Genomic DNA, 23,527 nt, shown 5'->3' with positions numbered 1-23,527 from the left:
TGGAAAGGTGGTTGGGCACGTTGGAAGGGAGGGGCTTGAGGGTGAGTAGGAGTAAAACAGTGTATATGTGTAGTGGGGAGGTGGATGGTGCCCGGAAGAGGGATCTGGAGTTGAGGGGAGACGTATTTCGCAGAGTCAATACCTTTAAGTACCTGGGGTCAACTGTGGCGGAGGATGGAGGTGTGGATAAGGAGGTGACAGGCAGGATTCAGGCTGGCTGGAGGAATTGGAGGGATATGTCAGGTGTGTTATGTGATAAGAGGGTGCCGCTTAGGTTGAAAGGGAAAGTTTATCGAGTGGTGGTGAGACCAGCTATGCTGTATGCTATTGAGACTGTGAGCTTGAGGAAAACCCATGTCAAAAGGATGGAGGTGGCGGAGATGAGGATGCTCCGCTGGATGTGTGGGGTTACGAGAAGGGATCACATTCGAAATGAATGTGTGAGGGGGACTGTGAAAGTTACGAACATAGAAGCAAAGATACAGGAGGCAAGGTTGAAGTGGTTTGGTCATGTGGTACGAAGAGAAGAAGAGTATGTGGGAAGAAGGGTTATGCAGATGTCAGTGAGGGGGAGGAGGAGGCGGGGACGTCCGCGGAGACGGTGGATGGATCTTGTGGCGGAGGACTTGAGAGGGAGGCATCTGAATGTGGAGGCAGCCCAAGACAGGGAGCAGTGGAGGCGACTCATCAGAAACAGCGACCCTACATAGAGTGGGAAAAGCTGAGGAAGAAGAAGAATAAATTATATTGATCTATAGAAGAATTTGACATGTAATAACTGTATTGAAACTGTTATTTTGCACTAATTAGTTCTTATAGGAAACTCAGTAATTTAAGTATCATAAACTGTCCCAGGATTGATATTATAACTGTAATGATAAAAGTACATAACAATATTGTTAAAGTGTAAAAAAGTATGATAGATAGTTACTATTCTATATTTTGATAAATAAATATGTTAAACTGCACGTATTTATTTAAAATTTATTTGTTTGTGTGTGGTGTGTTTATTGTTGTTATTGTTTCATGCTTTTATTTAAGGGTTGTTATAGGTAGGGTGACCATCAGTCTCTCATTTCCTAGAACAGCTCCATTTTTGACCCTCTGTCCACAGCAAGGAAGCTTTTCCGGTTTTGTCCCTGGAAAAGATTCTTATCCTCATTTGTCTGTTTTTGGTGGTTACTGTAATATTGTTATTGTCACACCAGAGGATGTGTCCAATGTTTTCACATTTCCAGGCAATTCTTTATGAAGTAACCAATTTTTTGAGGAATTCCAAAGGAGGCAAATTTTAAAATGTGAATGAAAAATATAGCTGAAAAAGCATCAAAAGTAAATAGCTATAAACCTTATTGGAGGAGAGCTATTTGATTGAAGTGAATGAGCTCAATCAAAATTAAAATGTTTAGGTCTCAGTCATGATACAGATTATGGTCATGTGTAGGTACAGTACCCATTTGACAATACTTATACATGTAGGCTGCTACTGTGTACCCTAAAAAGTGACGGTTGATGTGTCCCGGATTTGCTGAAAAAACTATGGTCACTCTATTAAAGAGGAAGTTCTTTCTTGTTCTGCTGGACATTACCTGTAAAAAAAAATGTTAATAATAATATAAATAATATATTCTTATTGTTTTTTTTTTATTAAACTGAAAATTTGAAATATTTTAAAATTTTTATGTATAAGTTTTTATGCTTTTATATTTACAGACATTCCTAACAACTCTACAAACTCAGTGGTCATGGTTGTTACAGTTGTTAGTTTGCTTAGAAAGCCATTTGAAATATGCTTCAGCATATCATCAGGTATTCAACATCATTTAATATATAACTAGCTCCTAGTGTTCTATAATTTCAAAACAATTTATTATAATATGTATTTGACATGTAATAAACATAAAAATATTTTAAAATATTTAATGTTTATCTAGTCAAAATCACTTAAGTGTTAGTCTGTGATTGACAAATCAACAATGTTTAATGTAAAAAGTAAATATTTTATTGTATTGGAGTCAAATGAAGATATTAATAATACATGTGCTTTGATATAAACAATAGGCTCTTGTTTAATATGTGATTGATATACAGAATTGTGTTTTGCAGATGTCAAATTGTTAAATCGTCTAGGACTATTTGGGGTGGAGCACAAATTTACACAGAATTTTATTTTATATGGTATTCACCGACATGAAACCTTTGCATAAAACAAGACTAAACTGTAGTATAGCATCAAAATTAGCAAAATATAAATTTTTATTTGAAGTTTTTGATGAAATCTTGTAATTTTATTTTGACTAATAAATAAATTTGGAAAATTCGAATAAAGAAAATGAAAAGGAAGTAATGAAATTTAAAACAATAATATTATAGTTAGTTTTATATCAGTGCTTTGAAAATTTAAAACAAAATTACATAAAATGATACAGAATCTTTTCAGATTCTGTATCATTTTATGTAATTTTGTCTTAGAACAGAAATCAAGTAAAAAATTAAATACTGTATATATTTTACAAAAACTATAAATGTTTTTAGTTAAAATGTTAACATATGTATAATTAAAGTAAAATTTAAAGTATATTATTTGGACAATATATTTATATTTTATTACACTTTACTAAAAATATATTTATTAATTATATAATTTTCTTATTTTCAGTTTATGAAAGAAGCACAAGAATGTGATCAGTGGTTAAAAAGAACAGAAAATAAGCTGAACAGCACATACAGCAAACAAAATTTTTCAATAGATGAAGGCGAACGTCTGCTTAAAGAAATGCAACAATTAAGAACTGATCTACAACATTACGGAGATATTATTACTTCACTCATTAACAGAAGTAGTACAATTGTGCCATTAAAGCAACGAAATCAGTCGATAACATCATCTACAACAGTGATTGCAGTTTGCAGTTATAAACAACAAAATGTAATTGAAGTGAAAACATTTCTAATAATGCATTTTTAAAATTAAAGCATATTAATTGATGATTATACTTATAGATAAATATTACACAAGATGAAAGGTTCCAATTATTAGATAATAGTCGAAAAACAAAATGGAAGGTAAGTATTAAAGTTTTATTTAACTGTTTAATGAGTAATAAAATTAATCATTTTTTTTTCTAATAATTAAAATCATTTTATATTTCTTCAGGTTAGGAATTCTTCTGGTGTCGAAGGATTGGTTCCATCTGTTTGTTTTGTTATACCACCACCAAATATTGAAGCCATAAATTTAGCAGAAAAGTAAGTTTTATGTTTAGGAATAGTTTAATTAATATGATATAAATTTTAAAATATTAAAAGTTTTATTACAGAATAATAAATATGCTGAGCCACAAATTACAGAATATTTTGTAAATAATTTATTAATGATAAATTTTAGATTTTTAGGATGACTGATCAAAAACATTCTTAAAAAATTTCAAATTGGTAAAATTGTTTTAAAATGAAATATAAAATTAATTAAGTTGATTAAATCATGAAAATTAATCAATTATTATTTTTGTAAAATGGCAGTCTAATGGAAAATAAAAATAATAATGCAGTCACTTCTATATTTAAATTATAAACAGTTAAGAAATTTTAAAATCATGAATACTGGATTTTTTTTATAACAACTATTCACAATTTTAACTTATGAAAAATTAAAATATTAGATGATTTATCAAGTCAAATCAGAATGAAAACATTATTTCAAATCAAAATTACAAATTAAAACTATGATTAAATTATTTAAAACTACTTTAATTTTACTTTTAAGTTATTTTATATATTTTAATGTAATTAATTTTAAAAATTAAACTAAAAATTTATTAGTTTTATAATAATTTGAAAGGAAAATATATTTTTCTTTTCTGTGAATATTTAATATAATGGAATATAGTTTAATTTGTATTTATCTTTATCAATGAAATCTTTGCAAACAATGTAGTTTGCTGGAGTCAATCAAATCTAGAGAGTTTGAGAATGACTTTTGTTTTTGGTAGAAAACTTCTAACCAAATATTTTTAAATTTAAGTAATGACAATGGGAACTTTAGAATAGAAGAATAAAGAGCACTTTTGCAAGGAATAATTGTCATGCAGAAATTTACCATATTCCATACTCTGCATATTGCGAGTTTCTACATGTAATCTGCTTCGGTAATCATTCATTATGCTATCATAATTTTGCCATTGACAAAATAACATCATCTGAATTTTTTCAAGCTGAATTTTCTTTGGTTTGGGAAACTATATTTTGTTCCACTCAACGTCACTTTCTATCTTTATTCTGATTTATAATAACAATGCTGTTATCTCTAGTGACAATGACACTATCAAAATCAAGCCTGCTGTTAAAATACTCTAAGAAACTCTCTACATTGGTATCAGGCTTTTTCTATTCCATTTTTCTATTAAATTTGCATCATAGACTCAATTCTTATGATGCAAATTTTACACACATTTTTTACTACTACAAATTTTGCTTCAGCATAATGCAATTATGTATGATAAAATTATGTTTGTACTATTATTTTCCAGGATAATGTTACAAGTTTATTTTACCAGTTTGTTTCTTTTATTTGTTTGACATTTACTTTAAGAATCATTATAAATATCCTCTCAAATTTAGTAACAAGTAAATATTTAGACAGATCTTAAAAACATTGATTTTTTTTCAATTAAGTAAGACTTAGTTAGGTCTCTTTTTTTATTATTATGACTCAGAAATAGACAATTATGTTGTTTTACAAATAAAATTGAATTGAATAAAATTTCAGTGCCTTACAAAAACAATATGAATGTGTCTTTTTTTTTAATTACATGAATATCATTCTAAATCATCAATTGGATCTGTACAAATGTTTGCAATGACTGGATAAAAAATGAAGAATTTAAATAACAATAATAATGCTATGAAAAGAGACATTAAAATCATAATTTGCAGTAATTCATAAAATAATTTATTTTTAGTTTGCAGAAACAATATATATCAGTAGTTAATTTGGGAACCATCAAGCAACAAAAACTCCGTCAGCATTTAATATTTGCTACCATCAAAGTCGTCAAGTCGTGGACTGTTACTCAAGTAAGTGATTTTGTCTAAATTGTATATTTAACTCTGAGTTTAAATATAGCTCTCGGAAAGGAACATTTCATAAACTTTTAAATTCCAGAAAAATACAATTCAAAATTCTGTGAAATTCAGTAATTAACACAATAATTGTCTTCTGCTATTAACACTGCAGGGAGTAACACAAAGTCACAGACAAAAAACCTTTTACAGTGTTGTATACGACAGAGAACCAACTAACGTTTCAGCTTCCACCAAGGCCTTCTTCAGGTTGAGAACTAAATGTCATCCCCCTTCAGACTGCCAGAACGATGCGGTACCTGTTCAAGGAATTTGAATGGAGCCAGGCGGAGGGGTGAAACGCAACACGTACTATTTTTATTTCTCGGGCGCATCATTCTGGTGGACTGAAGGGGAATGGCATTTAGTTCTCAACCTGAAGAAGGCCTTGGTGGAGGCCGAAAACTTTAGTTGGTTCTCTGTCGTATACAACACTGTAAAAGATTTTTGTCTGTGACTTTGAATTCAGTAATTTCAAACAAATATCAAATTTTATTGATATGCTTTATTGTTATAACTTAATTGATATTCTTTGCAGTTTTTTAAAAATAAAACATGATTATCAATTATTTTCTAGTGAAATAATGAGAAGTAAATACATGTTTCTCTTTTTGTGCAATATGCTATTGATCAATCTATTAGAAGGCCCAAATCTTAAATATCAATCAAGAACATCAAGTTAAATTTGATTTGTATACTTTTATGTGAAGATATGTAAATCAAATAAAAAGCAAAGAAGCTTTCTATTTATGCTTTTATGTCCCTATCATATTTAACTTAGTCATATGTTAGAACAACTTTTTGTTGTTAAATAAATATCTGCATATCATAATATTATTATTATATAAGCTAGAATTGTAGAATATATATTCTAGTATTCAATTATAAGATTAACTATTACGAAATTAAAGTAAAACTTGTAACTCAACTTAAAACTTTATTTAGTGAACTGTCAATTTAAAATTTATTTAAAATTAAAATTTAAAATTTTTAAATTGGAAATTAAGCATTTAAAATTAAATGACTTGCTCTTCCTTCAACTCTAAATTTTTTTGATTTCTAGTGATATTTTTATAAATTTATATTGAAATAGATTTTAACCAAATTAATTTCAGTTTCGTAATATGGAAATCAGTCAAAGAGAATCTATTCTTAAAGCCCTTAACGAAGATGCACAAATATTACTTTCTGAAGGTTCACAAGATGATCCCAATTTGAAACGTCTTCAAGAAGAAATGAAGAGCTGCAATAAAATAATTGAAGATTTACAACAGAAGGTCACTTCAGAAGAATGTAATTATTTATTTTGTAACTTTTTAATATTTGTATAAATTTAAAAATTTGATTTTTAGAAAAAGATCAAACAAAATTGAGCCAGTGTAATGAAGACTATGATTCTAGAATTTACATTTTATTGATATTATTATGTTAAGCTTTCGGTTTATCGATATTTCTTTAGTATTTTATTTTATACCCATTTGATGAAAATTATCTATAGTTCAACAAACTTATTTCAGTACATTAAAATAAATGAATGAAAAAGCTATTATATTACATAGAATCTCGATTAGTCAGGTTGATCAGTATTGCAATTACTGAAGCTTGTGAGTGGAAATTTTAAAAAAGTTCTGAAATGAAAAATACTGGGATAATTATAACTTAAGCCAAATTTTATGGATTATTTTTTTTATTTTTAAAGAATTTACAATTTTTATATTGATGTTATCTCCAGGGAAATATATAAGTTTATCAAAAGTAACAATAATAGATTATCACTAAAAAAAGCATTAATTGAATTTTTATCTTGAAAATTTTTAGATGACAAGCCATCAAAGAAAGGAAGTCAAAAACTACCGGAGATGCAAGCTACATTGCTTTCAAAAATTACTGAAAAAGAAAAACTCTTAAAATCTAAATTGCAAGCCCCAATTCCATGCAATCTAGATAATTTGGAGAATCTTGTTATTCAGCATAAGGTATTTTTAAAATGAATCGAAATATAATTGATTTCATTTTTATGCCATTAAATAATTTTTAAGTAGATTAAAAGTGATACTATCTAAAAATGATTAAAAATTTTTTGATAGTTTCTAATATTTGTGTAATAAAGTGTCTCTATTTTATTATATTTAGAGAATTTTATGTTTAAGAATATAACTTAAAGCTCAGAATTTCTTAATAATCATTTATAATATTTAGGAAGCTTTTTAAAAAATACTATTTATAAATTTAAAACCATACAAAAATGAGAATTGTAGCTTAATTAGAAGCAGAATTGATTAATGCAATTTCCACAAATAAAAAGGAAAAGATTAGTTTTGTTGAAAAATAATCTTTTAAATGCATATAACAGATATTGTTCCTGCAGCTATCACTTTATAAAATTCCAAAGTTTTTGAATGTAATGAAATATTGGATTAAAACTGGAAAATTACAACTTTATCAAATAGGTATTTATTACAAGCAAACAAGAATTCAGTTAACTTTAGAGGTGAAAATATTAAAATATGCATAGATATAATAGCCAAAAATATTCCATTTTCAATAAATTCACTTGTAAAAAGCTTTATTCTAATGCTTTAAGGGATTGTTTCTGTTATTAAAATTTAATTTTCAAATTTAATATAAATTGGATTATATTTTAAAATATATATGAATTAGATTATCAGTACTTATGTTTCTTAATTAGAAGATTATTGTTATAATAATGGTTTTACTATTTTTCTGTTCACAATTATGTTATATTAAAATTAATAATATTGTTATAATAAAGTTATTATTTAAAATTGTTATATTATTACAATAATATATTTCAGGAATTTGAAACATCATTAAGAAATTTAGAACAAGAAATATCAGAAATGAAGCATATTTATGCTTCTCTTAATAGGAAGACTCCGACATTACAAACAAAACACGACAATATTATTCAAATATGGGAGAATATATGGTCCATGTCTAATCAATATGTCGAAAGGTATTATATTTATTTTAAAATTTTTATTGTAAAATATTTTCTTTTCAACCAATTCCATCACAAAACATTTCATAAAATTCCAATAAAACAATATGAATTACAATGGTTAGAATTGCATTTTCAAAAATAGAAATAAAAGAAAAATCTTGCAACCTTATTAACTACTATTTTTTTATTTTAATAACCTTCTTATGATAATACTAGCAAATGAACCCGGCATTGCTCGGGCAAACAATTTGGATGATTTGGTAAATATTGTACATTTGGAAATTAAGTTATTACTATCAACATCAAAAAATCACATCTAAAATAGTACAGTAGAAGCTGTTCTTCAGGTTAAGCCTTAATCCTCTCCCTCTCTCCCTTGTGGTGGAATTTCCAAAAATCCCTTCTTAGTATGCATTTTTATGGCATATCCTAACTGTGTAACCAAATTTCACCTCTTTAGGTTCATGAGGTTTGCTCTGGGCGATGATGAATCAATCAGTCAGACAGACATGTACTTTTATATATTTAGATTAATAAACTTTGACTTATTTAAATAATTTAAAATAAATTTTATTTTTATTTTACTTTTAAAAATTAATTTATTACAGATTAAAACTTGTGGAAATAGTTTTACATGGTTTTGAAGAGACAACACAAATAATATCGAGTTTTGAAATTCAGTTGGCTTCCCACGATAATTTGCCTTCGGAAATTGATTCTTTGCAGAAAATTCATTCTCAGATTTTGGTAGGTGAGATTCTTAATATTAATAAATAACAAAATGAATTTTGTGCATCATTAATTGAAAAATTTTTGTTTTTGTAATTTTAAAAGTAATAAAGATATTTAATTCCATATTTGAATTTTGACTAAATACAAATAAAAATTATTCAAAATTCTGCACTGTTAGAAATTAATAAAAGATTGTAATATTTTTTTTGAATAAAATGAAACTGAGTGGATGAATTTAAATCATAATAAAAGTTGTAATTGTGAACTATTTTAAATGTGAATAGACTAAATAAAATTTATGTTATATAAAGAGTTAATTTTCCTTAAATATTAAATATATGTATCATTTCTATGATATAATCATAGTAAGATGATATTTAATATTTTAAAATTAAGTATTTTATTTCATAACTAATTTTTTGCTTTTTTTTTTTTTATTTTCAGTCCATGCAATCTGACATGCAGAATAGTCAATATACCGTTGATCGACTTAATGAAGATATCAATACCCTTAAACAACTAGTTCAGAAAACCCGAATCAAACAGACGAGCAACACAGATATTAACAAACTAATTAATGATATCCATAAAATTACAGAAAGGTGGAATAATGCCAGTTCACAAGTGGTGGAAAGGTTTGCATTTATAATTAATAAGCTCTATAAAATACAGTATAAATTTAATATTATTCAATAAACTTTATGGGTTTCTATATTTTTATTATTTTCAGTAAAAAATAAATTATAATAATGTAAATAAACACATTTTTTATCATCAGGGATACAATTTCTTTGATTAAAAATATGAAAAATTTTAAATGATAAATTAATAGTTTAAAAATTATTCGGAAGCAAATATATTTAAAGAATATATATCTAAATTATTTTAAAGAAAGCTATTTTGGTAATTTATAGATATCTCTTTTTAAATTTGTTTGATTTATTTTTGTTTCAGTTCACGTTTTATTCTTAATGTGGATCAAATATGATATTAATGTTAACTCAATTTTTTTATAGGATGAGAAGTTGTGAAGCATCATCAGAATTATTAAGAACTTATAAGAATAAATTAGAAAATGAAAATTCTTGGATTATAGATACAAGACAGAAAATTAATAGTCTCAGAAGTGTAAATTCAGTTTCTGGAAAAGATGCTGAAAAAGAATTAGATTCTGCATTAGTAAGTAAAAAAATAAAAAATAATAATTCTTAAAAACTACTCTAAACACTATATATATATATATATATATATGCACACATACCAGTGGCGTGCCGTGACATTTGATGATAGGGAAGCTGTGTTTCTGTAAGAAGCCGACTTCCAGGGGCAATCAGTTAATTGCGCGTCAGTAATGGTCCATTCGTACATGGGTGGTGGCTGTAGGGACAAAGACAAGTATCTGACAAAAACCGTTTATTTTAACATAAAACAAACATTTTGAACATATACTATGTACAAAATAGTTTGCTTTAGGACAATTGGATGTCCTGACGTCGATGTGGTTTTTCGATGGTCGATCGAAGGTGGCCCCGGGACAGTGGCGTTGACAAGTCTGTAAGGCACGGGGAGGAATGTACGATGGTTTACGACACACCTTAGTAGCTACTAAGGTGTATCATAAACCATTGTACATTCCAGAGATGATACCATGGACCTCCCATGACCCAGCACTACAAGTTGGCAGCCTTCAGAGCGCTGCTTAGAAGAGCGTACATGCATTGTAGCAGGATGCAAGACACAAGAAATGAGGTAGATTACATCAAGAAGATAGCAGGAGGAGTAGGAATAAAGAGTAGCAAAATAAAAAGGTTGGTGCAAGAAATAAAGAAGAAAGAAAATTTATATTTTAGAAAATACGAGGGAAGGTCATTGGAAGGTGGATGCGGCGCTTCCACCGCTTCCAATGACGGCACGCCACTGACACATACTAAACATTTGATTTATTTTCATTATTCAGAATATTTATTAAGATTTACAATAGAATCAAATTTTATATTAAAAACTATTAGAACAGAATACATATTTTAACAATAAAAAATATCATATCTAATAGCAAAACTTGTGTACCTTTGTTGAATTATGTTATTTTTATGTCTTCTTTTTTTTGTATTGTTTGTGTTTTGCTAATAATTATAAAATTTATTACAATAAATGAATGGTAAAACACAAAGTGCTTATTAAGAAAACTGTTGAAGCAAAGAGAGAAATAGCATTCAAAGGATTATTACAAATAACAATGATAAACTGTTATAAATTATTAAAATAAATGAGAAAAATTAGTTTTGTTACTTTAATGAAAATGAAGATGGCCGGATGGCCGAGTGGTCAAAGTGGCAGCTACCGCTCTGGGGGACCCAGGATTGAATCTGGACAAGTTAAAAAAATCCCCATGAATTTTTGGGATGGTCCGACCTGATATGTCGACCCCCATCACTTGCCACCCAGCCACCCCATTGTGGGCCTGGCCAAACCCATAATGGGCTTGCTAAAAAAGAAGCCCTCTTAGTGCCCACAGGGCAGAAAGAGTTAAAAAAAATGAAATATGCACTTTGCCATATGTGTTTTATAAATATTTTCCTAACAAATGTAAATGAGTGTGGAAAAGTTTACAGATATTAGAGATGGGCTTGCTCTTTCAGTCACGAGATATTAGTATGTTAGATCAAGTATATTCATTTTGTGGATACATCTTGTATGAAAAGAGATCTTTGGTGTAATGAATGAGAGTTTTATTATTTTTTTCAAAGATATGCAAAAAACCAATACATATTATAAATCTTTTATCAATTATTAACAGTCGTAATATGCATTTGGTATAGATTTTTGTCTTCTAGTTATGTGATTTCATGATAATCTCATAATTTTAACAAAACCAAACATTGTGGCAATGTTTGCAAAGTAATTTATTTAAGAGAACAAGTTGTTTCTTATTCTTTTATCAAGTCTTGTATTCCAAACTGTTTTTACCATATAAAAGCAAAATTAGCTTAGTATATTTATCTTGAATGAAAATTTAAAAATTTTATAACTAAATTTATGGTAAAACATTTCATTTTTAAAAATTGCAGATGTAATTTTCAACTTATTCTTGTAACAGAAGTTTGATATTATTATTTTTGCTTTTTTTTCAGAATATTTATACATCTCTTGCAAATAAAAAACCATCTCTGGAAAATACAAATATTGTGGGTGGTAGATTTATTCGAGAGGCTAAGGTAAGTTTAATATATTAAATAATATATTTTGCATGTATTTTTCTTTTTTAATTTGGTGTAAGACAAACTTTTGTAAATTATATTTTAAAAAAATGCATGTGTTTAAAAAATAAACTTTAAATAGCTTTTTGTGTTTGAATTCTTGTCTTTTCTTGCTTAGATGAAGATTTTCTAAAGCATGCAATTTGCTTGCATTCCCTATTTTTGCCTGATTTTTATCTGGAATTGCATTTTGTTACTTTTTTAAAGTACAGTACTACAAGCATGGAATTAGTTTTAAAGTCCTACAAGTGTGAATGTATCATTTGTATTGGAAGAATTTATGTTTTGTGAGAAACTGTCAAGGTGATGGTTTGTAGCATGCCTATTCATTTTGCTTGCTTTCAGTATGTTGTTTTTATGAATGCATTTCCCAAAGCAATTTTTTTTTTCTTTTGTGCCTGTAAAATTGCCTGGAATGGATATTGCAAGCTACTGCTATTTCATGTTTGCCTGATGTTTGTTGCTATTTAAAACTGAATAGTTATGTTCAATTGAGAATATTTATTTCATGCAGATATATGATTTACGTCTGAAGCACTATAAAGATAGTTTAGAAGAAGTACATCCAAGTCTTGATGCTAGTTTATCCAAGAAAGCAAAACTTACATCTGGTGCTAATAATGTCAGTCAAGAATTGGACAATTTAAATCAACAATATAAGGATTTAGTAAATGCAATATTAGATTATATCAATGGACTAAAAGATGTTCTTACAAGACATGGGAGCAAGGTAATATAAAGTGATTATTTCATGAAATTTCTAATCCATTAATATTTTAAAACTAATGTATAAAAATTTTAAAAAATATTTTATTTCCTAAATAAAATATTTTAAAATTATATCTTCAGTTATTAAATTATTTATTTAATACATTTACTTCATCAAAAACTAGTTGTATGAAATGAAAGCATACACAAATATACCCAAAAATCAGTAAAAATATACATATATATCTGATAACATTTGTTATAATTAGATGAAAATATTTGTATTACTAAATAATTTTATTCCTTTTATTAGTTTTGGGTATATTTGTGTGTTTTTTCTATATTTAATATAAAATATAAAATTAAAAAAAGAAAGCAAATATGATATTTTTAATGTTAAATCAAGTTATTTTTAAATTCAATGATCATAAAATGTGTAACTTCCTTTATGATTATTGAATAAAATATGAATATTTTTATTTAATTAACTGGAAAATTAAGATATATGCTAGATTAAGATTTTTTGAATCAGTAGAATGTACCTTCAAAAAATATTCAGTATTATTTTCTATTTAAATATCTGGCATAGAAAAATATACATAAAGCCCTTAACGATAAATGAAGGGAAACTATTATAATTTTTAATTTTAGATATTGAACAACTGATGATGATGATAATATATTTCCTTCTTGTCTTTTACAGGTTTCAGTTACAATTACCAAAACAGTTCCTCTTACTTTGAAGACATTCCATCATGTTCTAGAACAAACAATTTCCCCAGAACCAATGGAAGTAGATAATGTAAATATTCCAATATCGGATATTGTAATGGCAGAACAGCAATCAGTAACTGACTCTAAATATGAACAAATGCCTTCTCAAGAATCATCGCTAGTTGAAAAATACACTACTTCTTCAGTTGTAGTGAAAGAATTTAAAGCAGTTAAAAGTACTAGAAAATCAGATGATAGTTTTATAAATATGAAGGGCATTTTGAATACAAAAACAGGAGAAATGTTACCTTTAAGTGATGCAATTGATGAAGGAATTATAAATTTGGAAAAAAGGCAATATATCGATCCAAGAACTGGTAAAGAAATGGATTTCAAAGAAGCAGCTAATAAGAATTACATTGATAAAAAGTTTTCATCACAGTTATTATCATTATGTGGAATAATAAATCCCAAAACCAAAACTGAAATTACATTAATTGAAGCCATTTATTATAATATATATGATGTAGATAAAGGTGTATTTTTAAATCCAGATAATGGCGATGTAATTACCTTAGATGAAGCTATTTCTCTTGGAATAGTCCAAAAAGATAAAATAAATTATTTAAGTGAATTGAGAGTAATCAAAATAACTGATTTAACAATTATAGAAGCAGTAAATGAGGGTCTTTTAGATGAGAAAACAGGACTTTTCAAAGATCCAATCTCACAAAAAGTAATGACTTTGCCAGAAGCATTTAATAAAGGTTTGCTAAGAGTACCATCATCTGATGAAAGAAAAACTGGATATTTAATTTCAGAATTCATAGATAATGGTATGATTGACGAATATTCAGGACAAATAATAGATGAAGATTCTGGAGAAAAGATCACAATTGACGAAGCTCTCCCCCAAAACCTTATTCGAGCTGATGTAAGAGAGGTAATGAATACCGAAACAGGAGAACTTGTAACCGTACCTGAAGCAATTTCTTTAGGAATAATAAACATTCAAACAGGACGGTTTATAGATAAGAAAACCATGACAAAAATGACATTAATTGAAGCCAGAAAGAAAAACCTTATATTTTCTCCTTTAAATTTAAAGACTGCTTATGAGCAGAATCTTTTAGATACAAGTGGAAAAATTATTGATCCATTTACAGGTAGAAAATTAACAGTTTTAGAAGCAGTAACAAGAGGATTACTTAATTCAGAAATGAAATGCATCATCTTATCTAAAACAGGTGAATTAGTTACATTACCGGAGGCATTTTCAAAAGGAATTTTAACTCCAGAAGGAATTTTTACAGATACAAATACTGGAGAAACAATGACACTCCATGAGTGTGCAAATAAAGGTTTAGTTGCATCAGTTAAATATCAGTCAATATTTGACATTGAAGGAATTTTGATTCCTTCATCTGGTGAACAAGTAAGTTTTAATACAGCAGTTTCTAAAGGAATAATAAATACTAACACGGGAAAATTCAAAAAAAGTCCTCACAAATATATTACATTGGAAGAAGCTTTGAAAGAAAAGTTGATACAACCCCAAATTTATAACATGTTAACTAAAGACATTGAAATAAAAGACGAGAAAGGAAATAAATTGAATGTCATTAGAGCAGTTACAAAAGGAATTCTGGATCATAAAACAGGTAAATTACGAGAACCTCGCACAAAGAAACCACTTACACTGAAAGATGCAATTGAAAAAGGAGTGATAACTCCTCAAGGTGCAGCTCATTTAAAAGCTCTCTTAAACATTGTGGTAACGACAGCTGTTGTAACAAAAACAGTAACTAAAGTTATACCTTCCGATCAAGAAATAGATTCGGAAGTAAAAATAACTTTTCAAGATGCAATGAAAGAAGGTTTGATTAATGAAACAGAAGGCACATTTAAAAATCCAATAACTGGCGAAATATTACCTTTGGAAGAAGCAATCAATACAGGTTTATTAGGACTGACTTCTCAATGGCCAGTAACCTCAGAAGATACAGTTTCTTTCACACAATCAGCGACAGTTGTTTCTGAATCACAAACAAAAAAAGAGACTGAAAAATCCCCTGTACTTAAGAAAAAACCATCTCAGAAAGACATGCCTTCAGAAAAGTCTAAATTGCCAAAATCCATTGATAAAAAAGTTCCAGTAACTATAATGACAGTCATCCCTTCATCAAAAGAAACATTCGTTACTAACATTCAACCAAAACCAAACATTGATGAAAAAGATTTTACTTCTACTATATCTACTGAAACACAATTCATAACTGAGGTTGAAAATAATAAAAACCTTTTAATACAAACAAAAGAAACTACAATAAGCAGTCAACCTAAAGAATTAAAAAGCCCCGTTTCTGGTATTCCTAGTAAAATTCCAGGCAAAGAGAAACCTGCTGCAAAATCTCCAAGTTCTAGAAAATTGCCAGATACTTCAACTAATGAAGAGAAGATTTCAGAAAACATAACTGAGAAGAAGCCTTCAAAGGTTCCAGTAAGTAAAACATCTGAACCTTCAACTGTTGATAATTTTCAACCAAAACAAACAGCTGGAGTAATAACCAATGACGTAATTAATGAAGTAACTAAAAAAGAAACTTTAGAAAGCACTAAAGAAGTTTTATCAGAAAAGATTATTCGAGAAATACCACAAACTATAAGTGATAGTATTGTACAGTCTGAAGAGGAAATAAAACTACCAGAATCGCCAACCCAAATAAAAAAATTACCTGAGACTATTCCAAAAGAAGGAAGACCACAAGAAGTTGATAAACTGATTCAACCATCAAAATCTAATATACCAAAATCTCAGAAAAGCACTTCACCGGTGCGAGAAATGCCACAACCTTCTAAAATAAAATCAAATGACGACGAAAAAGAACCTTTGAAACATCCAAAAGCAATACAGAAGCCCTCGGCAAGACCAGGTTCGCCTAAAAAGGAACAAATGATAACAAGTGAGCAGGAATATTTTGAAAAAATAACAGATAAAAAAACTATAAAACAGATCGATATTGGAGATGTTGATTCTGACATTACTCAACAAACTAATGTGTTAGAACTACCTGCAGATGGCTGGTCATTAAAAGAAGCTATTGCTCAAAATTTATTTGATGGTACCTCTGGATTATTCACTATTCCGGGTACAGACAGACTCGTTTCATTTGAAGAAACAATTAAAATGGGTATCATCAATCCAAAATCAGCATCTGTAGTAGAACCAGGTTCTAAGAGAACCATTACGTTATTAAGATCGTTAGAAAAAGGAATCTTAGATTCTACGGGTCATTACCATGATAATAAGAGATCAAGAACAGTTACTCTTAATGATGCAATTAAAGAAAAACTTATTAAATTTGAAGATGAAGAAATTCAAAATGAACCTTATAAAAAAGGTACTAAAATAATTAAAATTGAATCTAATATCGACAATTTACAAATGAAAGAAATTCAACCAAGACAGACAATTATCACAACTTCTACTCCAGAATTTAAAAAAAGCGAAATAATTATTAACGAAACTTATGAATTTGTTGAAATTAGTCCGAACATTTATTTTGATAAAAAACATGGAATAATTCTTAAAAAAGATACAAACGAAAAAATAAAACTTTCGACAGCTATTAAAAATAATATTATAGATATAAAACTTTTTAAAGTGAAAGACGTAACAAAGGATGATATGATTAGTCTAAACGACGGAGTTAAGAGAGGTTTTGTTAATATTCAGAAAGGAACATTTACCAATACTAAAACAAAAAAACAGATGTCGCTGGAAGATGCTGCAAAGATAGATTATTTAATTTGCAAAGGGTTGATAACAACAATAAGTCAAGATTATGAAACTCCTCAAGTATTCCAATCAATCACAAAACAATCAACTGTTCAAACCCCAATTGTTCAAACCGAAATAAGAGAAACAACAGTAATTTATATTAATGATCCCAGAACTGGGGAGAAACTCACTCTCGAAGATGCTGTTAAAAAAGGAATAATTAAGGCTGAAGTGGCTAAAAAATTGCAAGAATCACAGGATTTACCTACAACTTTGAAAGAGGAGGATGTAGTTAATGGTGTTTCAACAATTGAAATAGAAAAATCTAGCAAATCACCTAAAAGTCAAAGGAAAGTTATTTCGGAACCACGTTTTGAAGTAACATTTGGAAAGGCTACCACTTTGCAGTCTCCGGATAAAGAACAAGTTGTGTTGCAAAAAGTCCGAAGAAGGGCGATATCGCCAAAAACTGCAGTTAATGAAGGTTTGATCGATCAACCGACGGTTGAAATAATAAACAGTATTGAATCTATGAGAAATGAAAATAATGAGCCAATTACATTAGATGAGGCCCTTAAAAAACAATTTATTAATGGTAATGAAGGTGTGCTGATAGATCCAAGAAAGGGAGAAAAACTGACAATTAAGGAAGCAGTGAACAGTGGATTACTCGATCCCGAATCGTCGAAGTTACTAATTCCAATTGGCCGATCCTTGAGTCTTTCCGAAGTAGTCTCGCAAGGTTTAGTTATACCATCAGAAAAGAGGATTATACATCCTGAAACTGGTGATTTGCTCACTCTTCAAGATGCTATTACTTGTGATATAGTCAATCCTGTTTCAACAGTATGCCCGCCTACAATGAAAAAGCCACTGACTTTAGAAGAAGCAATTAAAAGAAAAATAGTAGATGACATAACGGGTGATGTTCAGTTTGAGAATAAAAAGATAAATATTGTTGAAGCAGCACAAAATCTTAAACTTTTCGATAAGTCGTCTAATGCCGATAAATGTTCTCTTCCAATGTTAGCAATAACCTTTCCAGTAGCATTGCGTCATAATTTAATTGATGTTGACAAAAAAGAATTTATTCATCCTGTTACTGGTACTAGAACTCCAGTGGACAATTCAATAGATAAAGGACTTATTATGACATTGCCATTTTCTCCAAGTTCTGACAGCATTAATGTTACAGAAGCAATGGATAAAAAACTCATTGATTCAGAAAAATGTGTCATGAAACATCCAAACTTTGAAAAAGAAATTCCAATTTTTGAAGCTGTTGAATCTGGTATTTTACAAATGACAGATTTTAATGTTCCAGAAACATCGGAATTAGTAACTAATTTAACCACTGCTACATGCCACACAGTTATAGAATCACAGACTATTAAAACTAGTCCTGGCTTTACAATGTGTGGACCCAATCAAGTTGTTAATACTGAAACTGGAGAAGTTATGACAGTAGAAGAAGCAAATAAAAGAGGAATTATTAAAATTGAAACAGAAACTCGAAGAGTGACTTCTCCACTTTCATTTTCAGAAGCTTTGGAAAGAGGTTTCATCGATTTAGACGACTGCACTTACACTGATGTAATAAATGGTCGAATCATTCCAATTTCACAAGCTATATCTGAAGAATTAATAGTTCCCAAAAAAGAAGTGCAAACAGAAGATATAGAAAAATACACCATTTCTCAACTCATTGATTTACTGTATGATGAAAATTCAGGTAAATTTAGGGAACCAAAAACAAATAAGTTATTAACTTTAGAAGAGATGTTAAAGAAAGATTTAATTGATTTAGATAGTGTAATTTATGATGTTCATAGTGGAAAATCTTTAACGACAAAACAAGCTATCGATAGCGGAAAATTAGATATAAAACACGGGAATGTATTAGAATCCGATTCGGGTAATAAAATTCCTTTAAAAGATGCTTTCAAATTGGGAATAATAGCTGTAATAGGAGCTCCTTTATTAGCTGGAGCTGTTGTTGCAGGTTCTTTAAAGAATATAATCCAAAATAAAAATTCTAAACCAGATTTATCTCATAAAATACCATTTTCTACTTCAAAGCATTCAACATCTTCACAAGAAACCAGAAAGATAATATCAACTCAAACTGTTCAACAGAAAGGTGAAGTTCAAACAACAAGAAAAACTAGCTCCGAAGTTCAGGTAACAAGAAAGATTAGTTCAGAAGACAGAAGTAAATCTCCCGAAAAAGAATTATCACCCGAAAGAAGAGAGACCCATAAAGAAAAACCAGTACAAGATAAGAAGAAAAGACCAGATAATCTTCCTAAGGAGAAAAAACCAAGTCCAGATGAAAAAAGACTACCTTCTCCAACAAAAGAACAAGAAGACAGAAAACAGCCTGACTCTGTTAAGGTAAGAAAGAAAGAAGTTGTTGTGGAGAGAAAGATAATCCATGATAAGATAGAAGATGAAGATAAACCAGTGAAGAAGTCACCTGAAAGAACTCATCCTCAAAGACATTCTCCAGAAAGAGAGATACCAAGAAAGAAACCAAGTAGTCCGTCTAAAGAAATATCTAAACCTAAAGATGATATTTCTTTTGATTATGAATTAAATAAAATATCATCTCCAACCAGGAAAACTACAAGGGAAGTTCATACAACAGTAATAACAGAAAGAACTAGCTCCGATCTTGATCAGAGAAAATCACAAAGTCCAGTGAGACCTGATACACTTTTTACAGAAACTGATAAAGACTTTTCTAGGATAATTACAACTGATAAATCAATAAAAGGCAAATCTATTGAAACTAAAGAAATAGGTTTTCCCAAGAAGGACTCTCCTAAGCAAACTAAACCAGAAGAAAGTAAATTTGAATCTACTGATGTAAATGTAATAGACAGAAAAGAAACTGTTGTGAGAACACAGAAACATGTTACAACTGAAAAATCACCAACCAGAGAATACACATTACCGAGTGAAACTGTGATCAAATCTACTGTGGAAAAAGTTGAAATTTCAGGAAAAAGAGCAAGTCCAACCAAAGAGATTGAAAGCAGAAGATCAACAAGTCCAATAAAAGAAACTGAAAAGCCAAAAATTAAACATGAAACTGATCAGAGAAGAGTTGTGGTTGAAGAACATGTAACTATAATTGATAAAAAGACAAAGGAAAGAAGTGATACATCTCCTAAACGAGAAATAAGAAAAACTGTGACAATAGAAACATCTGATAAAAGTGAACCCTTCACAGTGAAAAAGGAAAAAGCTGAGTACATTTTTGAAAAAGGAACACATGAAGAAAAGCCAAAAAGTCCCACAAAACTATCTCCTGAGACTTCACCTACTAGAATAAAAGAACCCAAGAAGATAGATGAAGTTAGCAAGACAGTAGAGAAAGAAACTTATAAAGGTAAACCTAAACCAACAAAAACTGAAAAATCTCCTGAACGTCCAGTTTCTTTAATGAAAGGGTTTACAAAACCTGAAGAATTCACTCAGATATCAAAAAAAGAAATTACTACAAAAGATCACGAAATAAGAAGTGTAACTAAAGAAACATCAAGAATTGAAACAAAACAAGTAGTAGAAAAGGGGGTAAAAACTCCAACAGATAAAAAAGGGGTATCACCAGATTTGCCTAAAACAAAATCACTTCAAGAAATTCCAAAATCTCCAGTGAAAGAATATCCTGAGAAGTCTGGTCCTAAATCTCCAGTGAAAGAACATCCTGAAAAGACTGGTCCTAAATCTCCAGTGAAAGAATATCCCGAGAAGCCTAGTTCTAAATCTCCAGTACGAGAATATCCCGAGAAGACCGGTCCTAAATCTCCAGTGAAAGAATATCCCGAGAAGCCTAGTTCTAAATCTCCAGTACGAGAATATCCCGAGAAGCCTAGTTCTAAATCTCCAGTGAAAGAATATCCCGAGAAGCCTAGTTCTAAATCTCCAGTAAGAGAATATCCCGAGAAGACTGGTCCTAAATCTCCAGTGAAAGAATATCCCGAGAAGCCTAGTTCTAAATCTCCAGTAAGAGAATATCCTGAGAAGACTAGCCCTACATCAAAAGGAAAAACAGTGTCACCAACAAGAAAATCACCAGAAAAATCTGCTAGTAAAGAAATAGATCTTATTTCAAGACAAAAACCATCTATGAATGGAGAATCGACTATAATACAATCAGTGACTGTTTTTCAAGGTCCAACAGTATTTACATCTACAACATCCACAAAAAAATCAGCCACTGTCGAAAGATCTGGTCTTAAAGAAGTGGTAGGCATTCCAGGAAAAGAAGATAAAATACCTTACACAGATGGTGATCGTGATAAATGGCAAGTGGTACCACAACAACAGACTGTTACTACGAGCACTACTACAGTTCCTGGTCCAGCTTTGACCAAGAAAGAGTTTAACGTGACAAGGAGAGAAGTAATCGTCACTGAAACTTACACCGAATACAGAAAAGAATACGACATTTCTCAGGTTTTAGGAAAATGCGTTCCTTTAAATAAACTCATTGAACATAATGTTATAAATCCTGAGACATGTGAATTTGTAATTCCAAGAACAAATAAAAAATATAAACTTCAAGAAGCATTATCCAGAAATATTGTGTCTTCAGACACAATTGTTAAAGTAATTAGTGATAAAGAAATTTCACTTGCAGAGGTAAGTGAATATTTTTCTATTGATGATAAATTCACTTTTTCTTATGCAATTGATAAATTTTATGATACAAATAAAAAATGTTTTTTAAATCCAAACACTTATGAATTAGTATCGTTTATAGATTTTATAAATTTGGGGCTCGTTAAGGTGGATAATGTTAGAGTTAAAGATTTTCAGTATGACAGGTTTTTACCCTTGGAAGATGCTCTGCCAAAGCAATTATTAAATAAAGAGACCGGAGAATTAATTGATAATGTGACTGGACAATCATTATCGCTCCCAGATGCAATTAAAAATAATTACATTGTAACAATCTCTCAGGATGAATATGAAAAAGAAGAATACATTTCAACAGATCTGCAGAAAATTTTTAATAATGTGTTGAATTTAAAAGGCAAACTTGTTTTTGAAGACTCTATATCTGTATATCACCCTAAAGAAAATACTTTTATCCCAATCACAGAAGCATTAGATCTGGGTTTAGTGGATTTGCAGAATAAAAAATATAATAATTCTGCAACAAATGAAGAGTTATCATTAAATGAAGCCTTTCAGAATGGTTTTATCTTCATTTCTTATCAGCCTCTTGCTCTTGATGTTATCACTTCTACAGAACTTTTTGATGCTTCGTCAAATGTCCTATTTGATCCTATAACTAAAGAAAAAATAACAATTTCTGAATCTGTTCATAAGAATATTATTGATGGCTTCATAACTAAAATTCAAAATACAAAAATGAAGTCCAGCGTTGCCTTAAATGAAGCAATAAAGGATTTATCGCTAGTCGAAAGTAATCGTGTAAATGATACGTTAAATAATAGTTTTTTAAATCTGGAAGATGCAATAAAAGAAGGAATAGTATTTTCAATGAGAGAGAGAATACCCTTAATTACTGCCATTGAAAATGGGCTTTATAATCCACAAATAAAAAAATTTTATGATTCTTACAATAGGGAATATATTTCTTTTGATAGGGCAATTCATGAAGGTTTACTTGATATTGAAAACATAAAAGTGAAAGATGTTGAAAATGATAAAATTTTATCTATAAACGAAGCATTAGATAAGAATATCATTTCTGTTGACTCAGCAGAAATAATGAAACCATATTTGATTCCTTTAACGTTAGCTCTGAGTAAAAAGTATATTTACAATGATGCAATTCTGCCTCAAGTAGATTATGAAGAAGCAAAAATACCATCAGAACAGTTAGATACGTTAAAAACGAGTGAAATTTCTGATAAAATAACCAAACCTATAGAAGAAACTATAACTAAAACTATTGCCATTGGTCAAGAATTTTTGAAGGGAGATTTATCAAAACAGATTCTCCCAGAACAGGATAGAGTGCAGACAACTGAAGAAAGCTTATCAGATGAAATTATGAAGGAATCGTCCACTAAAAAAAAGTCAAAAGAAAAATTACAAACTGCTCAACCAATTGAAGCAAAACTGATAGAAAAATTTCCTAGTAAAAAAGTGGAAGAATCCATAAAGGATAAAGATATACAGTCATCTGATAAGATAACTGAACAGAAACCTACAGATGTATCTTATGCAAATGAATTTTCTTCAGATCAGATTAAAACAAAGGAGCCA

At 29.3% G+C, this 23,527-nt stretch overlaps 1 protein-coding gene across 11 annotated transcripts in view; it reads left to right on the top strand.

Annotated features, from left to right (window-relative positions):
• LOC136970639 (microtubule-actin cross-linking factor 1-like) overlaps positions 1 to 23,527 on the top strand; it is a 157,372-nt gene that overhangs the window by 70,099 nt on the left and 63,746 nt on the right. For 10 of the 11 annotated variants that reach the window (XR_010880010.1, XM_067265095.1, XM_067265096.1 and 7 more), the window contains 14 exons: positions 1,714 to 1,809; positions 2,660 to 2,929; positions 3,004 to 3,066; positions 3,158 to 3,249; positions 4,962 to 5,076; positions 6,237 to 6,414; positions 6,940 to 7,097; positions 7,938 to 8,098; positions 8,695 to 8,833; positions 9,263 to 9,453; positions 9,835 to 9,997; positions 11,950 to 12,033; positions 12,590 to 12,805; positions 13,487 to 21,928. Coding sequence is in view for 10 of the 11 variants with exons in the window: in XM_067265095.1 (XP_067121196.1) it covers positions 1,714 to 1,809; positions 2,660 to 2,929; positions 3,004 to 3,066; positions 3,158 to 3,249; positions 4,962 to 5,076; positions 6,237 to 6,414; positions 6,940 to 7,097; positions 7,938 to 8,098; positions 8,695 to 8,833; positions 9,263 to 9,453; positions 9,835 to 9,997; positions 11,950 to 12,033; positions 12,590 to 12,805; positions 13,487 to 21,928 (10,368 nt within the window). In the remaining variant the exon portion in view is untranslated. The remainder of the gene's footprint in view (positions 1 to 1,713; positions 1,810 to 2,659; positions 2,930 to 3,003; positions 3,067 to 3,157; positions 3,250 to 4,961; positions 5,077 to 6,236; positions 6,415 to 6,939; positions 7,098 to 7,937; positions 8,099 to 8,694; positions 8,834 to 9,262; positions 9,454 to 9,834; positions 9,998 to 11,949; positions 12,034 to 12,589; positions 12,806 to 13,486; positions 21,929 to 23,527) is intronic. The other variant, XM_067265099.1, reaches the window with a different exon arrangement.

Source organism: Centruroides vittatus, unplaced genomic scaffold (assembly GCF_030686945.1).
Source record: "Centruroides vittatus isolate TY-2023 unplaced genomic scaffold, ASM3068694v2 contig_2073, whole genome shotgun sequence".
Classification (NCBI taxonomy): domain Eukaryota; kingdom Metazoa; phylum Arthropoda; class Arachnida; order Scorpiones; family Buthidae; genus Centruroides; species Centruroides vittatus.
The sequence above is the reverse complement of the archived record's forward strand: the minus strand, read 5'-3'. Positions and strand labels throughout refer to the sequence as shown.